The sequence below is a fragment of the Erinaceus europaeus genome, chromosome 11, assembly GCF_950295315.1.
Source record: "Erinaceus europaeus chromosome 11, mEriEur2.1, whole genome shotgun sequence".
NCBI classification, from domain to species: Eukaryota; Metazoa; Chordata; class Mammalia; order Eulipotyphla; family Erinaceidae; genus Erinaceus; species Erinaceus europaeus.
This window is the reverse complement of record NC_080172.1, coordinates 76,108,296-76,132,053: the sequence shown is the minus strand read 5'-3', so window position 1 is coordinate 76,132,053 and position 23,758 is coordinate 76,108,296. Positions and strand designations below refer to the sequence as shown.

The following is a 23,758-nucleotide window of genomic DNA, read 5'->3' as shown; positions in this document are numbered from 1 at the left end:
TGTCCCAGCACTTTCTGAAATAGTCAGAAATGTACTGTGCACACGCTGATACACAAGTTTATTGTTACACATTATTAACTTATATATTACCATAATACAAACGGAACATCAGACTTACTGTTAGCATTTTTTAAAATTTATTTCTTTATTGGGGAATTAATGTTTTTGTTAGCATTTTTTTCAGCTGTAGGAACAATAGGATGTTTACCATTGTCTTTATTATAGAGACTTGAGTTTCCTATTCATTCATGAATTTGTTTGCATTTGCAACGTAAAACTAGTTTTGTGCAAAGTTATGAATTGTCCGAAGTACAAGATAACTGCCGGGTGCAGTAGATGGGCAGGGTGACTTGACCTCTCACAAGAGGAGGACCGGGCAGTCCTATCAAGAATGCAGATTCCTGGGCCCCAGCTCCAAGTCGCTGAGTGAGAGTCCGGGGCTGACACCCAGATGTTTACATTTCGGACAGGATATCCCCTGAGGATTCCAGTGTTTGCCAGTTTTGGGGTCTCCCGGGTGAGGTGACCCGGCTGCATGGCGCCGTCCAGGAAGTCACTCGCCTTCTGTCCTGCCCTGAGCCCTGGGCAGCTCGCGCTCGGCCCTGGCGCCACCCCGGGGCGCGCGGCAGCTCTCCCTGGGCCTCGCGAGCGCCCGCCCTCAGGCCGCCCTTCCGGGGACCCCGAGTAGGCTGAGCCTCTGCGCCCCGGTGACGCCAGAGGCTAAACAACGGAGGGGCGCAAACACCGAATACTGAGGAAGGAAAAGCAGGAGGTGGGAGGAGCACTGAAACGTTTATTAAAAAGAGAAATAACGAGTGTACAGCAGATTACTACGGGGGGTGGGGAAAAAAAGCCGCGACTCCGCCGGGACTCGAACCCGGAACCTTTGAATGCCTTCAGCCTCTAGAAGTCCAATGCGCTATCCATTGCGCCACGGAGCCACCTGTTGGAGTCCCGGCGCATCTGCCGAGTTAAGCCAGAGGCGACGGCCCCGCGCCCTTCCCACCGCCCCTGAGCCGTCCGCCCGCGTCGCCGAGGCCGACTGGGTAGCCGCTCCCGGCGGCCGTCCACCGGCGCCCACCCTGCCCCGGCAGCATCTGACATGGACACCGCGGAGCCTCGCGAGCGCCGTATCCGGCCTGTCGGTCGGTCTGAGTGGGAGGCAACGGCAGCCCGCTATTCGATCCGCGCAGGGCGAATCCGGCCCGCGCCCTTCCTCCAGGCCCCTTCCTGCCCGAGCGCCCCCGCCTCCCGGGCTTCTCCGGCGGCCAGTCGCGCCCGGCCCCGGCCCCCGCCCCCGCGATGCAGGCCCCCGCCGGCCGCCGCGCCGCTCACACGCCGGGGGGCGCCGGGCACTTACGTCGCACCTCGGCGCGGCCGATCCCGGGCGGCGGCCCCGCAGGCTGCGCGGTGCAGGCAGCGGCCCTCGCGGGGCCCCGGCTCTTCCGTGTGCGTGCTTGTGCGTGTTTATTGGCGCGGGGTTCTGTAAAAGAGGGATTTGAGTTGCATTTCGCTCCCCCAGACCTGGAGCGGGATTCCCGAGGTGATCTGGGCTCTGATGGACTTCAGGGGCGAAGCGAGCATCCGCTGGGAGCCGGCCCCGAGCAGCCCTCTGCCCGCGGCTGCGTGGGCGGCCGCCACGAGAGAGAGCGCGCGTGGGGCGGCGGGCGCGCGCGTGTGCGGGCGGGGGCGGGGGGCGCGCGCGGGCGGCGGGCGCGAGGCATCTCCGGCAGCCGCTCCGGGACGCTTGAGCATCGCGCTCTGCTGCGCTGGGGGGCGCTGTCACCCCAGACCAACAACTGGAGTCTTTTGGGTCCGGGTAATCCTCCACCAGAACGCCCCCTGGGACACACACACACCCCGCCCCCCAGCGCCTTTTGCCAAAGGAAACCTGAAGAAAAAAACAATGTGGTTGCTATGTTACGGCCGCTGCAAGACAAAACCCCAGGCCCCCCTGCCCCTCTCAGAGAGCTGCTTTGCTAGCCTCACCCGCTGCGGCCATGCACCCTTCGGGCCAGTCTACTGTCCACCTCTGCACCGAAGCCGGGTCAGCCACTACCCACCCCAGTCGTCCACTCGGTTCCTCCCTTCCCCGCATCCTCCCGCAGCGAAGCAAAGTAAGTGATCTCTGTAAAAGTAAGTGTTCTAAAGAGGGAGAGGGAACTCCTAGCAAATTCTGTGCTAGAGGTCTTAGCAGCCTCATTTAATTTTACCCCACAGCAATGCTATGTGGTAGGTACTGTCCTCTCCTTTATAAAGAAGGGAAAGCTGCAATTTAAAGAGTTTAAATAACTTGTGCAGGGGCACGCACCCAGCTAGTAAGTGCACAGAACTGTGAACAGTCTTGTTAGGTGAATATGCCAACTGATGTATTTCATAGTTGCTGACAGACACAAGACTGAGGATCGGAGATGAAAGACTATTACTATAAAAGAAGACTACAACATGCTTGTGTTGGTTCCCGGAAACCCAGTTCTCACAACAACAAAGCAAGTAAGCCCAGGTGGGCTTAAATATTTAAATATTTAACTTAAATATTTAACTTAAATATTTAATACTTAATAAATATATATAACTTAAATATTTACTTAAATACACTTTCTAAGACGGACAAATACTGGATGATCTCACTTATAGGTGAAACTTAAGAAATAGGACAGACTGACTCTCTTGACCCCACAGGAAAAAAAATAGAGAAACAAGGACAGAAAGTGAAAACAAAAAAAAACCACACAATATGAAACTTAGACTGGGTATGCTGTGTGTATTGTGCCAAAGGACTGTGGGAGGAAGGGAAGGGAGGAGGTGGAGAGGGTATTGAAGTACTGGTGCATGACAATGAAAAAAGACCTAAGTTGGTGGTGAAAGCATTCTATGAATATCTATCTTGGAGAGATGAAGAACGGTATCCATGTGTCAACAACTACTGTAAGCCATTACCGTACCCCACCCTCACCCCCACACAATTCAGTGGTTTAGAAAGAAGGAGAGAAGAAAAGAAAAAAAGGAAAGAGTGAGTGAGAGAAAGACAGACCACAGCACCAAAACGTCTTCAGTACAATGAGGGCCAGACTTCAACCTGGGTGGTGCACATGGCAAAGTGGTACACTAACCAAATAAGCTATTTTTCTGGCCTCTTAATTGTTAAATTATTAACCATGGCCTTCTTAAAGTCATAAGTAATTTCTGTGTTTTTCACGCAGCACCTACTTTTAAAAAAATGTTCAGTATGTCATGCTGACTCTGTCATTTAGTAGGTCAATCAGCTAGTAAAAGTAAAAAAAAAAACTGTTTTTAGCATTATCTTACTTCTTTTGCAGAGATATTTTCAATAAATATAGTATAACAATATTAGTCTCCCCTCAAAAAAAATTTTTTTTTTTAACTGAACTTTGTACTATGTCAGGCACCAATTGCCTCTCAGAATCTCCACTGATGCTTAGGAACACGGCCAAACAGGGAAAGGAAGATTCTTAATGTTCCAAGGGAATACCAGACAGAGGAATTGTCCTTTAGCCATTGGCACTAAATGTCAACTAAGCAGTGATTCAGACGCATATATAAAGTTCATTGAGGGGGCCAGGTGGTGGCTCACCCGGTTAAATGCACACATTATAGTGTGCAAGGACCTGGGTTCAAGCCCCTGGTCCCCACCTACAGGGAGAAAGCTTCAAGAGTGGTGAAGTAGGACTGCCTGTGTCTCTTTCCCTCTATCTCCTCCTCCCCTCTCAATTTCTGGCTTTCTCTATCTAATAATAAATAATTAAAAAAAAAACATTCATTGAGGGGGCCAGGCGGTGGCGCATCTGGTTGAGCACACATGTTACAACATGCAAAGACCCAGGTTCAAGCCCCCAGACCTCACCTGCCAGGGAGAAAGCTTTACAAGTGGTGAAGCAGTGTTGCAGGTGTCTCTTTGTCTCTGTAATCACCGATAATTTAAAAAATTTAAAATGTTCAGTGAGGACTGAGGAGACAATACAATGGTTACGCAAAGAGACTTTCATGCCTGAGACTGCCAAGTCCCGGGTTCAATCCCCAATACCACCATAAACCAGAGCTGAACAGTGCTCTGGTCGGTCTCTCTCTCTCTCTGTCTCTCTCTTTCTTACACACACAAAGACACATCATATTAGAATAAGGAAGTTCTTTAAAAATAGTAAAATTAAATTTAAAAATTCAGTGAACAGAAGCCACTTCCTAACTAAGGATATATTTCACTTAATGAATCAAACAGAGTTCTAGACATTTTATTCCTTTCTCTAGTTAAGACCAAAATTTTTGTTTATGTTATGGAAAACATCATCAAAGTACAGGACTAGAAGTGTGAGAAAATTAGGTTTGTATGATGATTTTTTTAATATTTATTTATTCCCTTTTGTTGCCCTTGTTTTGTTGTTGTAGTTATTATTGTTGTTATTGATGTCATTGCTGTTGGATAGGACAGAGAGAAATGGAGAGAGGAGGGGAAGACAGAGGGGGAGAGAAAGACAGACACCTGCAGACCTGCTTCACAGCTTGTGAAGCGACTCCCCTGCAGGTGGGGAGCCAGGGGCTTGAACTGGAATCCTTATGCCTGTCTTGTGCTTGGCGCCACATGCACTTAACCCACTGTGCTACCGCCCAACTCCCTGTATGATGAATTTTATGAGCAATTAGGATTGTACTTTTTACACTCAACATTAATTAGATGGCCAGGAATGTCACAGTGTATATATGTTTAGTGTGTGCTCCATTATAATTAATACACAGTTTATAGTTAGAAGTAGTGATATATGTATGTAAAAGGAGTCAGAATGATTATTTAGTTGTAATCTAGAGAGATCTAGTAGGTGTTGTCTTCCCCTTTTTTAAACCGAATAGTTCTGGACAGTGCATACAGTAAACAGCAGAGGTTAACCTTGAACCAAGAATTTCTGTATATAGGGAGTTGGGCGGTAGCGCAGCGAATTAAGTGCAGGTGGTGCTAAGCGCAAGAACCGGAGTAAGGATCCCAGTGGGGGGGGGGGGGCTACCCACCTGCAGGGGAGTCGCTTCACAGGCGGTGAAGCAGGTCTGCAGGTGTCTCTCTTTCTCTCCCCCTCTCTGTCTCCCCCTCCTCTCTCCATTTCTCTCTGTCCTATCCAACAACGATGACAACAATAATAACTACAGCAATAAAACAACAAGGGCAACAAAAGGGAATAAATAAATATTTTTTAAAAAAACAGAGCTAAGTAGTGCTCTGGCTTTAATTCCAACAACGACGATATCAACAACAATAATAACTACAACAATAAAACAACTAGGTCCATTTCTAGCCTTCGGAGAGTTCTCCAGACTGTTCTCCACAGAGGTTGGACCAATTGACATTCCCACCAGCAGTGCAGGAGGGTTCCTTTGACCCCACACCCTCTACAGCATTTGTTGCTGTTACCTTTTCTGATGTATGACATTCTCACAGGAGTGAAGTGATATCTCACTGTTGTCTTTATTTGCATTTCTCTGACAATCAGAGACTTGGAGCATTTTTTCATGTGTTTCTCGGCCTTTTGGATCTCTTCTGTGGTGAAGATTCTGTCCAAGTCCTCCCCCCATTTTTGGATGGGGTTATTTGTTGTCTTGTTGTTGTTGAGTCTGGCAAGCTCTTTATATATGTTGGTTATTAAACTCTTATCTGATGTATGGCATGTAAAGATCTTCTCCCATTCTGTGATTCTTCTCCCATTCTCTTGGTTTGGGTAGTGGTTTCTCTTGCTGTGAAGAAGCTTTTTAATTTGATGTAGTCCCATATTTTTATGCTTGCCTTAGTCTTCTTTGTAATTGGATTCGTTTCATTGAAAATGTCTTTAAAATTTATGCGGAAAAGAGTTCTGCCAATATTTTCCTCTAAGTATCTGATAGTTTCTGGTCTAACATCCAAGTCCTTGATCCACTTGGAATTTACTTTTGTATTTGGTGAAATACAGTGATTCAGTTTCATTCTTCTGCATGTTTCAACCCATTGTTTCCTACACCATTTGTTGAAGAGACTCTGCTTTCCCCATTTAATAGTCTGGGCCCCTTTGTTAAAGATTAGAAGTCCATAGGTGTGGGGCTTCATTTCTGGGCTCTCAATTCTACTTCACTGGTCAATGTATCTATTCATGTTCCAGTACCAAGCAGTTTTGATGACAATGGCCCTATAATACAGTTTGAAATCTGGGAGTGTGATGCCTCCGGTTCTGTTCTTTTTTCTCAAGATTGTTTTGGCAATTCTAGGTCTTTTCTGGTTCCAGACAAACATTTGTAGCATTTTTTCTATTCTCCTAAAAAATGTGCTTGGGATTTTGATGGGGATAGCATTAAATTTGTAGATGGCTCTGGGTAATATGTTTATTTTGATGATGTTAATTCTTCCAAGCCATGAACATGGAATATCTTTCCACTTCTTTGTGTCTTTTTCAATTTCTTTGAGTAGTGACTCATAATTTTCAGTATACAAGTCTTTCACTTCTTTGGTTAGATTTACTCCTAGATATTTTATTGTTTTTGTTGCTATAGTAAAAGGAATTGATTGTTCTCTGTGGAGAACAGTCTGGAGAACTCTCAGAAGGCTAGACATGGACCTACCCTATGACCCTGCAATTCCTCTCCTGGGGATATATCCTAAGGAACCCAACACATCCATCCAAAAAGATCTGTGTACACATATGTTCTTGGCAGCACAATTTGTAATAGCCAAAACCTGGAAGCAACCCAGGTGTCCAACAACAGATGAGTGGCTGAGCAAGTTATGGTATATATACACAATGGAATACTACTCAGCTATTAAAAATGGTGACTTCACCGTTTTCAGCCAATCTTGGATGGACCTTGAAAAATTCATGTTATGTGAAGTAAGTCAGAAACAGAAGGATGAATATGGAATGATCTCACTCTCAGGCAGAAGTTGAAAAACAAGATCAGAAAAGAAAACACAAGTAGAACCTGAAATGGAATTGGCATATCGCACCAAAGTAAAAGACTCTGGGGTGGGTGGGTGGGGAGAATACAGGTCCATGAAGGATGATAAATGACATAGTGGGGGTTGTATTGTTAAATGGGAAACTGGGGAATGTTATGCATGTACAAACTATTGTATTTACGGTTGAATGTAAAACATTAATTCCCCAATAAAGAAATAAATTTTAAAAAAATAATAAAATAAAAAAATAAATAAAACAACTAGGGCAACAAAAGGAGATAAATAAATATTTAATAATTTTAAAAAAAGGTTCAAAAAAGGGAGTCGGGCAGTAGCGCAGTGGCTTAAGCGCACGTGGTGCAAAGCACAAGGACCAGCATAAGGATGCTGTTCGAGCCCCCCACTCCCCACCAGCTGGGGAGTTGCTTCACCTCTTGTGTAGGTCTGTAGGTGTCTATCTTTCTTTCTCTCTTTCTGTCTTCCCCTCCTCTCTCCATTTCTCTCTGTCCTATCCAACAACAACGACAATAATAACTACAACAATAAAGCAACAAGGGGAACAAAAGTGAATAAATAAATATTAAAAATTTCTTTAAAAGTTCAAAAAAATTTTCTGCAAGTAGAAAACAAACAAACAAAAAACTAACTCTTAGGACCACAACAAGCAAAAAACACCTCTTCCTTCTTGTCTGTAGTGCCTCATGCCCTCTGGTGAATCCTGACCCCTGGGTGCTCTACAGAATGTACCAGATCATGAACTCTAACCAAATGCTAGCAGGCTGATCATAGTCCAGCTGTAATTTTAATTCCATAGCTTTGTTATAAGGCTCAAACTTATACACTACTTCATTTTGGTGGTGTAACATTCAGATCCATCATATACATTTTTGAGTCAGCAATAACAAGTTTTGCATTTGTACGGCTGGATCAGTTTAAGTTAATACGTTGTTCTATTTGCAGTGCTTTTTTTTTTAATTTAAATTTTTTAAGTTGCTTTTACCCCCTTTTGTTTCCCTTGTTGTTTTATTGTTGTTGTTATTGATGTCATTGTTGGATTGGACAGAGAGAAATAGAGGAGGAGAAGACAGAGAGGGGGAGAGAAAGATACACACCTGCAGACCTGCTTCACCACTTGTGAAGCAACTCCTCTGCAGTGGGGAGGTGGGGGCTCGAACCTGGATCCTTACTCGGGTCCTTGAGCTTTGCGCCACTTGCGTGTAACTCGCTGTGCTACCTCCCGAGCCCCCTTGCAGTGCTTTCTATTATGTTCTTATATGTTGTTCTATTTCAGCTTTCTAAGAAACTCTAGAAACCTACTGTATTTCTTTATATTCACTACCTTTGCTTTACTCCAGAGGGAGACATCTTTAGAATAATTGTTTAGTTCAGTGAGTATTTAGGGAGAATGCAGCTGGGCCTACTGTGAAGACAGAGTAGAAATTTCAGATACAATCCCTACCTTCAAGGAGACTTCACATTTCTTAGGAGAAATGTGACCCTTGAATATGAAACAATAAATAAATATTTCAAGATAACGTAAAATATTGGGAAAAGATGATTGGGTATCTCTACCAGTAAAATACTTTTGAGTTTACATTCCCAAAATAATAAATGTATCTGGGGGCCAGGTGGTGGTGCACCCAGCATCTGAGTGCACACGTTACCATGCACAGGGCCCAGGTTTGAGCCCCTGCTCCTACCTGCAGGGGGGAAGCTTCATGAGCAGTACAGCAAGCCGGTAGATGTCTGTCTCTCTTCCTCTCTGTCTCCTCCTCATCTCTCAATTTCTCTTTGTTGTATTCAATAAAATAGGAGGAAAGGGGGAGATGAAGAAAGAAAAAAAATGGTTACTGAGAATAGTAAATTCATAGTGCTGGCACCGAGCCCCAATGATAACCCTGGTGGCAGTAAAAATAACTATAAAACATACACAAAAAGAGAGTTTAAAAGGATGATACCTTTAAAAAGAAAAAAGGAAAAAAAAGCTCACTTGGAGAGTGTGCTACTTTGCCATGCATGAAACCCAAGCTTGAGCACAGCTCCCACTGGAATAAAGGAAGCTTCTGTGTCATGGTCTCTTTTACACTCTGCCTCTCTCTCTCTGACTCTATCTTAAAAAAAAAAAATAGTAACAATAAATAATAGAATAAAAAAAAAACCAAACAAATCCTCTTGTAAAGAGGTTAGGTGCAAGGGGTTGGGTAGTGGCACACCTGGTTGAGAGTACTTAGTACAGTGTGCAAGGACTCAGGTTCAAGTCCCCGGTCCCCACCTTCAGGAGTGATGAAGCAGGGCTTCAGGAATTTCCCTCTCTCTCTCTCATCTCTCTGTCTCTCTATCCATAATAAGTAAATAAATGACAAATTTTTTAAATCCTAATATAAAAAAAGAGATTAGGTGCATAGGCTATAGAGTTAGACTCTTGGTGTTCATACCTTGATTCTGTCTCATACTTGCAAAATAGAAACCTTGACTTCTCTGAGTCTTCTTTTTCTCATCTGGAAATCCTAAAATTGTAAGGATTATAGGAATTAATATCCTCACAAGAGTTTATCTCAGTTCTGGCACATGCAGAATGTGTAGCAACTGTTTTCTGTTATTATTAGTAAGCAACTCTCAAAAAGAAATCTCACATCCTACAGGAACAAACTGGAGTTCAGATACAGCTAAATTTGTTGCAACCCCAGAAACATTTACCACCTCCCAGCATTCTCCTTCCGCCTACTCAACTTTAGATATTATATCTGTTAACTAACAGAACTCTAGGCTTCTCCCACTAAAAACATCTACCCTTTGCTTATAGTTTTCTTAGTTAAGAAGGGAAGAACCTTGGGTGGGTTTTTGTTTTCCCTGGTCTAGCCACATGATTTCCCAAAACAAGTGTGCCATCCTGTCTAGTAGATTTCTGAAGACTCATCTTTTGCCACACAAAAGTCTACTGAAAAAATTTAAATGATGGCTGTTCCCACCCTAAGAAACAAGCAAAAACAGAAGTACATCCATTTCAGCTAGACCAATAACCAACTACAGTACAGTACTACAGTCAGATGGATAGATAGGAAGGACAAAAAAAATTCCAGGTTGAAGAAATTCAAACACTAAAGTAGAAAAAAGGGAGGTGTGAGTTGGGACGAGGGTTTGAAATGTCAGGAAACTAGGTGGGAGAGGAGCGATGGAGGCAAGCTTGATTCAGGATGAGAAGTGTGGATTTTATGGAGTAGGCAAAGGGGAGCTGCTAGTGTCTCTTGGCTTGAGAATGCTTGCATGAGAATGATTCATTTAGGGGATGATGTGTACACTCAATGGAACAGAGCTGGAGGGTCAAGGAGACTTATGTTCTGTTTACTTTATACTTGGTGTTTGCTTATGGCTTCTTCGTCAGTTTGTTCAAGCAGTGATTGGAGGTCCTGTTGACATACAAAGAAAAAAAGGCATGTTCCTGACTTGCAGTCTAATTGCAGTTATGACAGATACATAAGGAACTGTGGTGCAAAGTTAAAAAGTCCCCAAGTGAGGTTTGGATGGGGTGGGGTGGGACTTCAGTGGCAAGAGAGAAACATTATATGCTCAGAATGGGAACTGGAGTCAGCTTGCCTGCAGGGAAAGCTGGACAGGGGTTCACAAATAGACCGGAGGGTGTGAGGAAGAAAATGACATCTGACCAGAAGAGCAGTGAAGGTGTCTAAAAAGACTGTGGCTAACATGGCCTTGGTTGGGACAGGTACTGGTGGAGAAAGTCACTTACGTTTAGGGTACTGATGACAATGTACAACAGATTTAAATCAGTTCCACAGTTTTGTGCCATTACCTTGTTTACAAGAGGACAAGGATCTGAGCTGAGGATAAATGTGAATTAAAAGCTCCCAAAAAGGAAACTGGGACAGAAACATATATCATGACTGAGCCAGGCAGCATCAATAATTTCAGTCCTCTCAGCTAGTGAGCTGGGTCCGCTTTAGTCCTAGTTGACCTCAGAAACGATGCAGGACTAACCTGTAGGTGGCAGTAACCATCTGTTCTGGAAATGGCTGAACAAAGGTCAAGCCTGACCTGTTCAAAAGCTGCAGAAAGCACACTCTACTCCTTTAAGCATGGAACACAGTCAAATTCCAGGCTTCTTATTATTCAACACTGTGGCAGAGAAGAAAAATACTTTCCTTACTTCCATGTGCCTTGAAACCTGGAGTACAGTCAGACAGGAGAGTGTGGAAAGGAACAGGAGCTAGACAGGCCTGTGTCAGTAAAGCAAAGATTTTTAAAAATATTTATTTATTCCCTTTTGTTGCCCTTGTTTTATTTTTGTTGTTATTGATGTCGTTGTTGTTGGATAGGACAGAGAGAAATGGAGAGAGGAGGGGAAAATAGAGGGGGAGAGACAGACACCTGCAGATCTGCTTCACCACTTGTGAAGTGACTCCCCTCCAGGTGGGGAGCCGGGGGCTCGAACCCGGATCCTTTTGCCGGTCCTTGCGTTTTGCAACACCTGTGGTTAACCCGCAGCGCTACTGCTGGACTCCCAAGCAAAGATTTTGAGTAGTGTTTGTTGTTGTTGTTTTCCAGAGCACTGCTCATCTTTGACTTATGGTGGTTCAGGGCATTGAACCTAGGAACTTTGGTGCCTCAAGCATGAAAGAATTTTTACATAACCATTATGCTGTCTTCCCAGACCAGATCCATCCTGAGTGCTCTGAATTCAAGACTTTGGGTCTTGGAATTGGTCTGCTCAGTGCCTCTCCTCCTCGAACTCCCCCAGATATTCTACTCTAGCCTGTTATCGGAGTGGGGAGGGGCTCCTCTTCCCTAGAGGACCCTGGGGACTTTATAAATTTCTGTACAATTTCTGTTTCATCTTTTAGGTTGTATGTATCATGAGAGGAAGAAGCCATACATTGTCGCAAGTTCCTTTAAATATTAATTGAATAAATGAATGAGTCTTATAGGAGATAAGCTACTTGACCATATGTACAGCAATAGACAAGCTAATTTTGAAAACTAAAGCATCCTTGCTCTCTAGTTTGGAACAGTCTTTCTCAAGGTTTCCACCATGATAATCAAGACACAATAAATGTTGCCTAAGTGACTTTGTAGAAGTACATGTTGGTCTTCAGTGTCCTAGTTCTGCTATCAGTGGCCCACTTTGAGGATGTGAGTCTTGAATTCCAACCTCCCCACACTCACATCTCTTCCTCCTAGGTTCTCAGCAAAGACATTTGCTCACTCCTGGGCCCTACATCAAATAATCATCTATTCAAACTCAGCTAGCCTTAATTCTTTAGCAGTAGAGAAGATTGATTTTGCCAGCCAGTTTTCTAGTTCTCCCTGTACGTGTGGGCTGACTTCATCCTCCTAACAGATGTCCAAGGTAGTGTCATTGCCCCTGACCCCAGATGGGAAGGCAAACTACAGGGAGAGCAGCTGGGTTGGTCCAGGTGCCTGTCCAATTCACAGTTACTCTGCACTGCAGAAGTTCTTCCCAGGAAAGAGGTGAGGTGAGAACCAGCAAGAAACTGGGAAGAGGCTTATTAGACCAATGGACCTCAAACTGTACACTAGAGATCCATATGCCTGGGCCACTCCCAAGACCAATTAAAGCAGAATGTTAGAGGTAGGACCCTGGCATCAATATTTTTGTTTTTAACTTCCCAATTGATTCTCACTTCTACAGCCAAATTTGAGAAGGAGTGCTTTGCACCCTCCCAACTAAAGTGGTGGCCAGGGCAAACCTCCCAAGTCGAGAACCACTACGTGCAGGGAGAAGCAGAAGGAATCCCTTTTCTGAGGAGCGACATCCATATAGCCCCTGGTTGAGTCACTGTCTGCCGGGCTCCCATGACAAATCCCAGAATGACAAATGTTATAGTCACAATCCCATCCTCCCTGACTCCAGATCTAGGATAAATGAAACACTGATAAATAAATTTATCAGTCTGACTGAAATAATGCCATATATGTTCACTGCAAATCTGTCCCTGGCCCCAGTCCCCACCTGCAGAGGAGAAGCTTTATGAGCAGTGAAGCAGTATTGCAGGTGATTTTTCTCTCACCCTCTCCATTTCCATCCTTCCCTCTCAATTTCTCTTTTGTCTCTATCCAATAAATAGATATATTTTTTAAAAACTGCCCCTGAGCCAAACAGATGGAGGTGATCACTGTAGAGATTATGGAGGTGTGCACACTCAGCCTGAATAGGGACCCCAGCCCTGCCACATCCACTCACACATTCACATGTACACACTCACTTATGTACATCCTCATAGCACATCTACATGCTCACACACCCACACGTGTGCACACGCACACACACACACACACACACACCTACACATTCACAATGCTCACATGCACATTCATGCATGCATGCTCATAACACAGCTGCACACTCACACATGCTACTCTGCACTCATACCTGTACTCACACCCACCCATACATGTGCACAGTCATACACATGCACTCACACCTTTAGTGCCGTATAGACTGTGAACTCCTTCTTTAGGTTTTAGCTTAAAAGATCCTTCCGGGAGTTGGGTGGTAGCACAGCGGGTTAAGCGCAGGTGGCACAAAGTGCAAGGACTGACGTAAGGATCCCAGTTCGAGCCCCCGGCTCCCCACCTGCAAGGGAGTCGCTTCACAGGCAGTGAAGCAGGTCTGCAGGTGTCTCTCTTTCTCTCCCCCTTTCCTCCTCTCTCCATTTCTCTCTGTCCTATCTAGCAACGACGACATCAATAACAACAACTACAATTAAACAACAAGGGCAACAAGAGGGAATAAATAAATAAAAATTTTAAAAAAGATCCTTCTGTAGCGAGATCTTCCCTGAGTGACCTGCCCTAGCTTGTATACTTACATAGAGGCCTGACTTTCCTTCAAAAACATTCTCCATCCTCTTCTTTCTCACAGGACTATGAACTCCCCAGCAGTGCTGAGGAGCTGGATCTCTCACCATCACTGCTGGAGCATTTCTTGCACACAGGAGGCCTTCAATGTATGAAGTCTGAATGAGTACATGGGAGAAAGAAGCTGTGAAAGAAAGGGACAGATAGGTGACTATTCACTTTTTGTCATATGCTACACCAGGAATGTGAGCAGAGGCTAGTGGACAGCCCAGAAGAAAGGAATGGCTGCTGGGAAAGGGGAAAGGGGGTGGGAAGTCCTCACAGGGAATTTGAACTTGGTCTCAAAGAGCAGGAATGAGAACGGTGAAGAGAAGAGGGAAACAAACAAAAAAACAGCTCCAGTGGGAAAAGCTGAAAGAGTAAAAAGGAAGCCAAGATGTGGGGTTCCGGCATGTGTGGGGCCTGGGAGAAGCTGGCTGGCTGTGCAGGCAGGGAGCTTCAGGGCTGCCAGGGGGCACTGACCTCCAGCCCACACCTGCCTTCTCCCTGGAGCTGTGGCAGCCTCAGTCTCAACCTCTGCTCTCCCCACATACCCTCCAATCACCCCAGAATTTCTCATGTGTCTGAGGCATCTGGGTGGGACATTCCAGAAAGCAGAATTCTCTCTTCCTCTTCCTCTCTTCCCCTCCCCTCCTTACCTTCATCAAATTTGGCTCATATTTACTGAACACCTTTTATGTGTGAAAAGTTGGAGAGATCATTTTCTTGAAGCTTTGAAAGATAAATGTTTCTGCTGGGCAGGAGCTCTGATGGGAAAGCATGTGAGCAGACAGTGGGCTCTGGTCGAATGCCCCCAGGAGCCACAGAGTGGGGGGCCAGGCTAGCTCAGTTGCCCAGGACAGAGATGGGGCAAAAAAAATAACAGAATAAGCCCCTGTCATGTAGCCCCTTAGAATGTGGCCTGTGCTCTGTGACTCTTGGCCTGGGACTGTTGGCAGACACCCATACAGTGGGTGCTAACTCTGCAGCATTGGCCTTGGGGAAGGAGGGAAGTCAGGGTAGAAAATGGGTATCTTAAAGCCACGCTGGTGAGTTGAGCAGAGGATGCACAAAGGCAAGAAATGGGATATTGTTTGCTTTCTACAAAAGAGCTTTTCCTGCCCCCACTGAGGTGGCTTCTGGTTCTCTCTCTCCCTCCCTCCCTCCTTTCCTCTCTCTCTTTCTCTCTCTCTCTGATGGGATCTAGCTTTTTAAAAATTGTGTTTTTTATTAACTTGTGAGAGCAAGAGACAGAGAGAGAGAGAGAGAGAGAGAGAGAGAGAACATCACTAGCACATGTGATTCTGGGATCAAACTTAGGCCCTTCTGCCTAAGTCCAAAGTCTAACCATTGTGCCACATCCTGAGCTACAGGGAACTTGACTTTCAAATGCCTTGACTGCATCTACCTGTCTGTCTATATCTATCTGTCTGTCTTAGTTATCGCTGAGCCCTGGTCCTGCACGATAAATCCACTGTTCCTGGTACCTTCTCAACCCTCACCCCCCTATTTTATTTAGCAAAATTGAGACAGAAGGAAGGATAGAAAGGGAGAGAAAAGTGAGAAAGGGAGCCACCTGCACCGCAGTTTCACTGCTCACGAAGCTTCCTAATCTAAGAGGGGACTGAGTGCTTGAAACTGGGTTCTTGACCATGGTTACATGTGATGTACCAATCTACCACAGCCCAGCTTTTCTCTAGCAGGAAACAGCTGAAGTTTGCAAAATGATCCCTCAGCTTAGAGGGAGAAAATCTGCCCAGGGAGGCTGCTTCTTTACTCCTTAAAAGCAAGAGCTGGGAAGGAGGGAATTAGACAAGCCAGGCTTCAGTGTGTACTGGAGGCTTAGACTTGACAGCCCTGGAAGAAAACTGAGCCCTGAGGTCAGCTTGTAGACACAGGGCTAGTAGCTCTCAAGTGTTTTCTCTTGTGTTACTGTGTGGGGTTTATGTGCATTGTTTTCTAATGATCTCAGGTATTGAGATGGTATCATCCATTTCCACGTCGCCTAGGGAATCCATCCAGAGTTACGACTACTACACAGCTGCACCATCTCAGTCAGAGCTCCCTTCCTCCACAGCTTTGATAATTGCAGAAGAGGGGGATGGCTTGGAACAAAGCCCAGGTGTGGGGCTCACAGCCAAGTCTGACCACGCTGTTTTCCTCTCAGAATCTTCTCCAGGCTTCCAGGTCCCCCCATGGGGAGGGATTGCCCTTCAGGCCACCTGGGCTCACAGAACAAAGTGCCCAGAAGGAAACTCTAAATCCGGATTAAGTGCATTTTTTGGTGAGAGAAAAACTGAGGAGGAAAGGCCCTGGAGGGCAGCTTTGGGCTTACAGAGGGAATGAAAAAAAAATCATTTGAAAAATGGGAAGGAGAGACCAAGAAGTTAGTGTGACAGGGAGCCTGAGAGGAATAAAGTCAGGAAACAGAGTAGGAGGGAAAGAAGGCCACAGAGAAGGGAGAGCGACCTCTGCCAGGGAGGTGGGAACACAAAAGGGAGCCGGGTGGGGGGTGGGGGGGTGGGGGGGGTGGGGTAGGGGTGGTAGGTGTGAACACAGGAACCAGAGAACAAGGGATGCGGCAGCAGAGAGGCTGGGGTGGGAGAAAGAGCTGCCTGAGTCCTGGTCTTTGTCTCCTCTGAGGCCTGGTCTCCATGCAGGGAAGGCAGTCCAGCAGGCCCTGGGCAGATTGCCCAGTTTGTAAGAAAGGATGAGAAACACCCACCACCACCACCACCACCACTTAGCTGAGGGAGTCAGCCTTGGCCTGCCCCTGTCCCAGCACCAGCACCCCCACCACATCCTGCTTTGGGGGTGCCACAGGTCACATTCCAGAGGTGCAGTAGCACTGAGAATTCTGAGGGAAAATGTGGAGAGAAGTGACTTCTGTCTGTTCTGGTTTTTTGTTTTTTGTTGTTGTTGTTGTTTGTTTCTGGGTGGGGCTGGGAGAGAGGGTGTTCCTAAACATACTGGCAGGATAGTTCCCCAGGCTGGTATAGGGGGCTCTTGAGACAGGTTGTGGGAGGGGTCTGAGCTGGCCAGGCCATGTTAATGAGATCACTCCCCTACTAGAATGGAGAAAATAAGACAAAGCCTCTGATCTCTTAGAATCCAGTTTACATTCTAGATTCTATTCTAGTCAAGGGTCATAGACTAGTGAACAGTAGGACACATGTTTAGGTATTAAGCAAACTCCTTGAGTTTTTTGTATTTGGTTGGTTTTTGTCATCTGTACTTCCCAGTCAGATAGAGGCTGCTTAGAACTAGATTTGCTCAACGCTGATAGAACAGAACAGAGCAGAAACAGTATTTTTGTGTGTCAGTACTAACATTTTTTTCTTTTGGCATTTCCAGAATAGTCAATAATCCTTCCAGGGTGGGAAGGAAAGGAAGCCTTCTGAGAGTGACACTTCCCAGGAGACTCAACTCTGTCCTCACTTCTACTCTTTCTGCTTCACCAATTCACCTTCCCCCACACCTAGAAAAAAACTTCTTATCAGGCCAATATCAGGGCTGTGGAGATAGTACAATGGTTATGCAAAAAGACTTTTGTGCCTTAGGCTCTAGTGTCCCATGTTCAATCCCCAGCACCACCATAAGCCATGGCTGAGCAGTGCTCTGGTAAAAAATCAAAACAAGGGAGCCAGGCAGTGGCATACTTGGTTAAAAGTGCATATTACCATATGCAAGGACCCATGTTTGAGCTCCAGCTCCCCACTTGCAAGAGGGATGCTTCCAGAGCTGTGAAGTAGATCTACAGGTGTCTCTCTGACTCTCTCTATATTCCTCTCTCTCAATTTCTCTCTGTCCTATAAAAATAAAATTTAAAAAAAGGGAAAAAATGGCTGCTGGGAGCAGTGGATTCATAGTGCTGGCACCAAGCCCCAACAACAACCCTGGTGGGAATAAATAAAATACAAGTATCAAAAATCAAAACAAAATATGCCAATGCAATCATGTGACCCTTGCTTTAAAAGTTTTGATTATGGGGGTCCAGTGCTGGTAGAAGCTTTGCAAGCAGTGAAGCCGAGCTTCAAATGTTTCTTTTTATCTCTCCCTCTCTAGCTTCCCCCTTTTTCTCTTAATTCCTCTCTGTCCCTACCCAAAATGAATCAATAAAAAATATTAGAATAAAGTTTTGATCATATAAATAGTATACTTTTTAATTCTAAGATGTAGAAGACCTTGACTCAACTGGCATAGTTAGAATAAAACAGAAAAATGCCATGATTATGTCACCCAACAAGTAACCTGGAGCAGTTGGTTCCTACCAGGTTAATTAAATGGACCAGCCACCCAGGTTCTTCCCTTCCTTCTTCCTTCTGCTGTGCTATTTCCTGGCTGAGACCCTTCAGGGACACACCATGGCCATTGCATCCAGCCACCACATCCTCCAGCCATAGAAGAGATGATCTGTCCCCTCTGAGTGGATAGCAGGGAGGCATGCTTTCTTCCCAGGGCCCTGCAGACTTGGCCTCAGGACCTTGAGCCAAAACTGAGAGGAAGCCATCTCTTCCTAAATCACTGGCAAGGGAATGACATTCCTATGGCTTTGTCTGTGAAGCACAGAGTCACTTGGGGGATAGATTTTTCTGATGGCAAGAGAGTCTCTGTCAGGGAGGTAGGAGTGAATGTTGATTGGGTAGTGGGGAGTGGCCACAGAGGTCTGACATCTTCCAGTCACAGATACATACAGATGACTTCCTCTCACATCTAGGAAAAAAATTCACACTGTGTAACAGCATCAGAGAGCTATTGTGAGCAGGTTCCTCCTGCCTGTTCCTCTGGCTTCACCTTTGTCAATAACATCGACTGCCTTTCTCCAGCCATGTGAAAAAATCTTTTTTTTTTAATTTTTAAGTTTTTAAAAATATTTATGTATTTATTTTCCCTTTTGTTGCCCTTGTTTTAGTTATTATTGTTGTTGTTATTGATGTCGTCTTTGTTAGATAGGACAGAGAGAAATGGAGAGAGGACAGAGAGGAGGGGAAGAGAAAGAAGCGACTCCCCTGCAGGTGGGGAACCGGGGGCTGGAACCAGGATTCTTATGCCAGTCCTTACGCTTTGGACCACATGTGTTTAACCCACTGCACTACCGCCCAACTCCCTTTAAATTTTTTAAAATTATCTTTATTTATGTAATGGATAGAGACAGCCAGAAATTGAGAGGGAAGAGGGAAATAGAGAGGAAGAGAGACAGAGAGACACCTGTAGCCCTACTTCACCACTCATGAAGCTTCTCTCCCCCACCTCCCAGGTGGGGAAGTGAGGGCTCAAACCTGGGTACTTGCACACTGTAACATGTGTGCTCAACCAGGAGTGCCACCACCTGGCCCCCATGTGAAAGTCTTGTAATCATCCAAACCCTCTTTGTTCTTTAGCACCTCCATGTTTTTGTCCAGATGCTCTCCAGCTCTTACCTTCTTGTTCTCAGTCAGTCCTCCCTCCATCACAGTACTCTGCATGGACACATACATTCCTTAAAGCCTTCCTTGACTTCCACCTCCAGGATGAGTGATTTTTTTAGTGGGCAAGGAAAGTAGTTGAACACACAGGATCTGAAAGCTAACAGTCTGATTTACAATCCAGCTTTGACATTCCTTAGCTAGGTGATCTTAGGCAAGATATTTCAGCTTTCTTAGGAACCTGACTGATTCTTCTTCTATAAATGGTCATAATAATGGTGAAATGTGGGACAAATGATACTGTGTGTCTCCTTGTTTTGTTATGAAGATTGCATGGTGTATAAAGTTGCTTAGAACAATGCTGCACACATCAAAAATGTCCAGTAAATACAGGTTATCGCCCTTTGTTGTACAGGAGGGTTATTATTAGATTGCTTGTGGAGGTGTGTCTGTCTGATAGATATGCCAAAATGGAATTCTAAGGTATTTGATCACCTTCCAAAAAGCCTTGTTTCACCCCACACATCTGCATCTTGAAAGACAGTCTTTGGGGCAGCGGTCTCTAGTACACACTGGCAGCTTGCTGTCTACTACAGATGTTTTTGAAGCCTTCAATAAATAGTTGATGAAATATTCATAGCGCTATTTCCCTATTTTACAGAGAGGGATACTGGGGATCCTGGGGTAGAATAGTTTGGTCAGATCGTGCCTAGGAAGTGGCAGAGCTCTCGAGACTCCTAACTGTAACAGTAAACAGGTGAGCTAGGTACCCAGCACAGCCAGTCTAGGGCAGGCCTGAGCTAGAGGTCTTAAGGGGTGGGGTAGATTAAACTATTCAGCTCAAAGGAAGGGAAGAAGCCCCTGAGTGGGAGGTGGGAGGCACTAAAGACTAACAACAGCTCTTTAACAGCATCGACTGAGGGCACTGGCAGGAACTTGGCAAGAATATGATCACATAGAAAATAGCAGATAATTACTGAACCCCTTTTGTGTATAAAACAATGAACTGGTTGTTAAGAGGTATGACCAAGTGTCAAAAAAGGTACATGGCACTCAAGGGGTTTATAATCTGATTGTGGAGAGGAAGCAGTAGCAAAGCCAGTAATAATAATGAAAAGTGCTATAAGTGACACGTAACTAACTGCCACACCAGGTGCCCAGAGTCAGCATTTCACTATGCAGAGGGGAACAACCCTTGAGACTTGCTGTGGACTGAGAAGCTTTAAGATGGGAACAGGGCTTCACTGGGGGGAGCTGAGGGGGTTGACGGCAGGTGAGTAAAGAGGGTGAGAAGTGGACAGAGGTAAAATACGTCTTCAAGTACAAAAGTCTGTGCAGCAAAGTGCTGCAGATATCTGGGCTGGGGCATGGAGAGTAAACAACTGGAAGAGCTCATGGGCCTGGGAGCAGCACAGGATGGAACCGAAGAGTGAGGAGAGGGACAGTCATATTGCAGAAGACTTTGGAAGCCTGGATGGAGAAGTATGTATCCATAGCTTCTGGATTGAGGACTTCTGGAACTGGAAAGCAGCTCAGGGACAGATGGAGAAGGAAATAGAAAGAACATTGTGGATACTGTCAGACAGGACCCAGGGGCCCATGGGGAGGCTGAAGAACCTAGTGGTTGAGGATGCAATATTTAGAGTCAGTGTGAGTTCCTATTCTACTGCTGTCACTCCTGAGGCCTGGGAAAGCTCAAGCCAGTCACCCTTGATTGAAATGTAGTGTCTTTTTTGCTGAGTGAGAAAACATAAATACATGCACATGCACACACCACTGTGTAGCAGTGAGGTTAATTTAGAGAGATGATATGACAACATATGTAAAGTACCTTGTACACCATTTGGAAAAATGTTAGCTTTCAGAAGCCATAGAGTATACCCATAGGAATACTTGCCTCTTAGCCCCAGGAACCAGAAAGCAAGGCCAGTTCATACACCATGTTGGCCTCCCAGGGACAATCCCTCTTAGCTGCTACTGTGATGCCCAGGCACACCCCCTTGGCCCCATGTGTGTGTACACGCACACACACACACACACACACACACACACACACACACACACACACACACACACACACACGGCTAAATTAAACTCCTACAGAAACAGGACAGGAAGCAGGAAAGTCACAGCAGGGATTCCTGTTACTAGGACAGTGTTGGTTTAGCAGGAAGCACAGCGGCTGGGGAAACATGGCAAAGAGTAAATGATGTGGAACAATCCAGGAAGGCATTGTCTTTGTAGGCTAAGGATGGACACACTAGTTCTATTACTGTGGAAGCTTTTTTCCTCCCCTGGTTTCTTGATGCACTCTGCTTGCCTGCCCCTGAAGGCAGTTTCAGGACTTCAGCAAAATGCAAGTTAGCACCTGTTTTATATAATTACAGCTAAGATAGTTTAGAAGACTTTGTTTTGTTCTGTCTTCACTTCTGTTGCATTCCTGAATAGTTTGACCCTAGCTGTGCTGGTTGTTTTGACATTGTCAATCAAATACTTAGTGAGAAGCAGCATAAGTGTTTTCAATATTACTATTAATTGCTATTTAAAAGCTTTAATTTTCAAAGGCTTTTATGAATTACCCACCAATTAAAGCAAATATAGAAACTGTAGCATGACTTCAAAGTATTGCTCTGGGGATATTGTTCTAAGAGAAGGAAACTCTATCTTAATTAATTCCTGAGCAGAGGTTGTGCTACAATGATAGACTAAATTAGACCATAGTGGGCTTCTGCAGTGGCTGTTTTTACTTTATTTATTTGTATTATTTATTTATTTACTTAAAGTTGTTTGTTATCTTTATTGCATAGAGACAGCCAGAGATCGAGAGGGAAGGGGAAGATAGAGAGGAAGAGAGACAGAGAGACGCCTGCATCCCTACTTCACCACTCAAAAAGCTTTCTCCCTGTAGGTGGGGACCGGGGGCTTGAACTCCGGTCTTTATGTCTTGTAACATGTGCACTTAACCAGGTGCACTACCACCCGGCCCCCTTTGTATTTATTTTTACAAGTCATTTTGCTTGTGATTAATAGTGCTTTACAAGATTATAAGAATACAGGGAATATAAACAACAAAGGCAACAAAAGGGAAAAGGTGACCTCCAGGAGCAGTGGATTCATAGTGCAGGCACCGAGCCCCAGCAATAACCCTGGATATATATATTACAGGGCATAGTTCTACACTGCACCCACACTGAAATTCTGTGTTCTCACCCTCCCAATGATAACCACCATAGTTCTTACAAAGTCTTGGAGAGAGCTTTTTCTAGGTGTTTTTGTTTCTTTTTCCCAATTTATGTGTATCAGTTCTTTAAATTCCACATATAAGTGAAACTATCCAATAATTTTCTTTCACCTCTTTACTTTTTTTTAGTAAGTATAATCACCTCTAGTTCCATCCACACAATGGTTGTTAGTGAAAGATTTGTTTTATGAAAAAGAGAATGTTCCAGCAGGTGCAGTGCCAGGTATCAAACTTAGAGCCTCACACACACTTCTGTGCTCTACTCACTAAGCCACCTCCACAGCTGCCTATAGCTAACTTTTGCATTGCGCTTACTAATGGCAGTGTGCCACCAGGTTCTGAGTATACAGTGGTGACCAAGACAGCACAGTCATAGTTATCTCCATGGAATTTTCTAGTATATTTTTCAAATTAGCATTCAGTCATATGTATAGCAGAATGAGCTAATAATTCACCCACTTGTCATTAAGAAGTACTGATGAATTTATGAATGCTCCATTCATTCACATTTTTTTCCAGTTCCCTTTGCCTATGGAGTGTACATATGAATGAGGAAGCAGGGGCAGGTGAACTGGACCAACGTAAACCCAATACAGGCCTTGATACTCCACTGCTGCTTACTCTGCACTCTGTTCTAACCTGCTCCTACCATTTGGAGGAAAGCACAACTGCTCCCTAATAAACCACTGTGAAATTACATTATAAGGTTCCTACTACTATTTCTGGCCCAAACATGTTCCGTATACATCTGCTGGGAAGTGTAGGGCATCTCTACATACATGGTATGTGACCATTTCCATCTTTTATTTTCTTTTCAGGGGAAGCCCAAGAGGCAGATTGAGTCAGGCAGTGGTATCTTGTGCATAGAGAAGTGATTTCCCTTCAGCCTTGCAGGCAGAGGTGAACACTAGTCAGTCCACCCTCTTTCCCGCTAGTTCCTTCTGATACACCCCACCCACACACCCACAGCCTAGTCTGGGTACCAGATTTATTTACTTACAGTCACCTCTTGTTTATCACAGCTAATCAATTCAACTCTACCTCAGTGAGTGAATTTCTTTCTTTCTCACTCTTCCTTCTTTTCTTTTCTCTCTTTCTTTCTTTCTTTCTTTCTGCCTCCTGGGTTATTGCTGGGGCTTGGTGCCTGCACCATGTATCCACTGCTCCTGGAGGCTATTTTTTTCCCTTTTGTTGTCTTTGTTGTTTTATCGTTGTGGTTATTATTGTTATTGTTATTAATGTCATTGTTGTTGGATAGAACAGAGAGAAATGGAGAGAGGAGGGGGAGACAGGGGGGCGAGAAAGATAGACACT

The 23,758-nt window shown here is 44.8% G+C and overlaps 1 protein-coding gene and 1 non-coding gene across 3 annotated transcripts in view; one reads left to right on the top strand and one right to left on the bottom strand.

Annotated features, from left to right (window-relative positions):
• Positions 1-856: 856 nt before the first annotated feature.
• Positions 857-941, bottom strand: TRNAR-UCU (transfer RNA arginine (anticodon UCU)). The gene is given in 2 exon segments: positions 857-892; positions 905-941. It is a non-coding gene; the product is annotated as a tRNA-Arg (tRNA).
• Positions 942-1,492: 551 nt separating this feature from the next.
• Positions 1,493-23,758, top strand: part of BCAR3 (BCAR3 adaptor protein, NSP family member) — a 338,182-nt gene continuing 315,916 nt past the window's right edge. Inside the window, exon 1 of one of the 2 annotated variants that reach the window (XM_060202099.1) lies at positions 1,493-2,117. In XM_060202099.1, coding sequence (XP_060058082.1) covers positions 1,559-2,117 — 559 coding nt within the window. In that variant the 5' untranslated portion in view covers positions 1,493-1,558. The remainder of the gene's footprint in view (positions 2,118-23,758) is intronic. The other variant, XM_060202100.1, reaches the window with a different exon arrangement.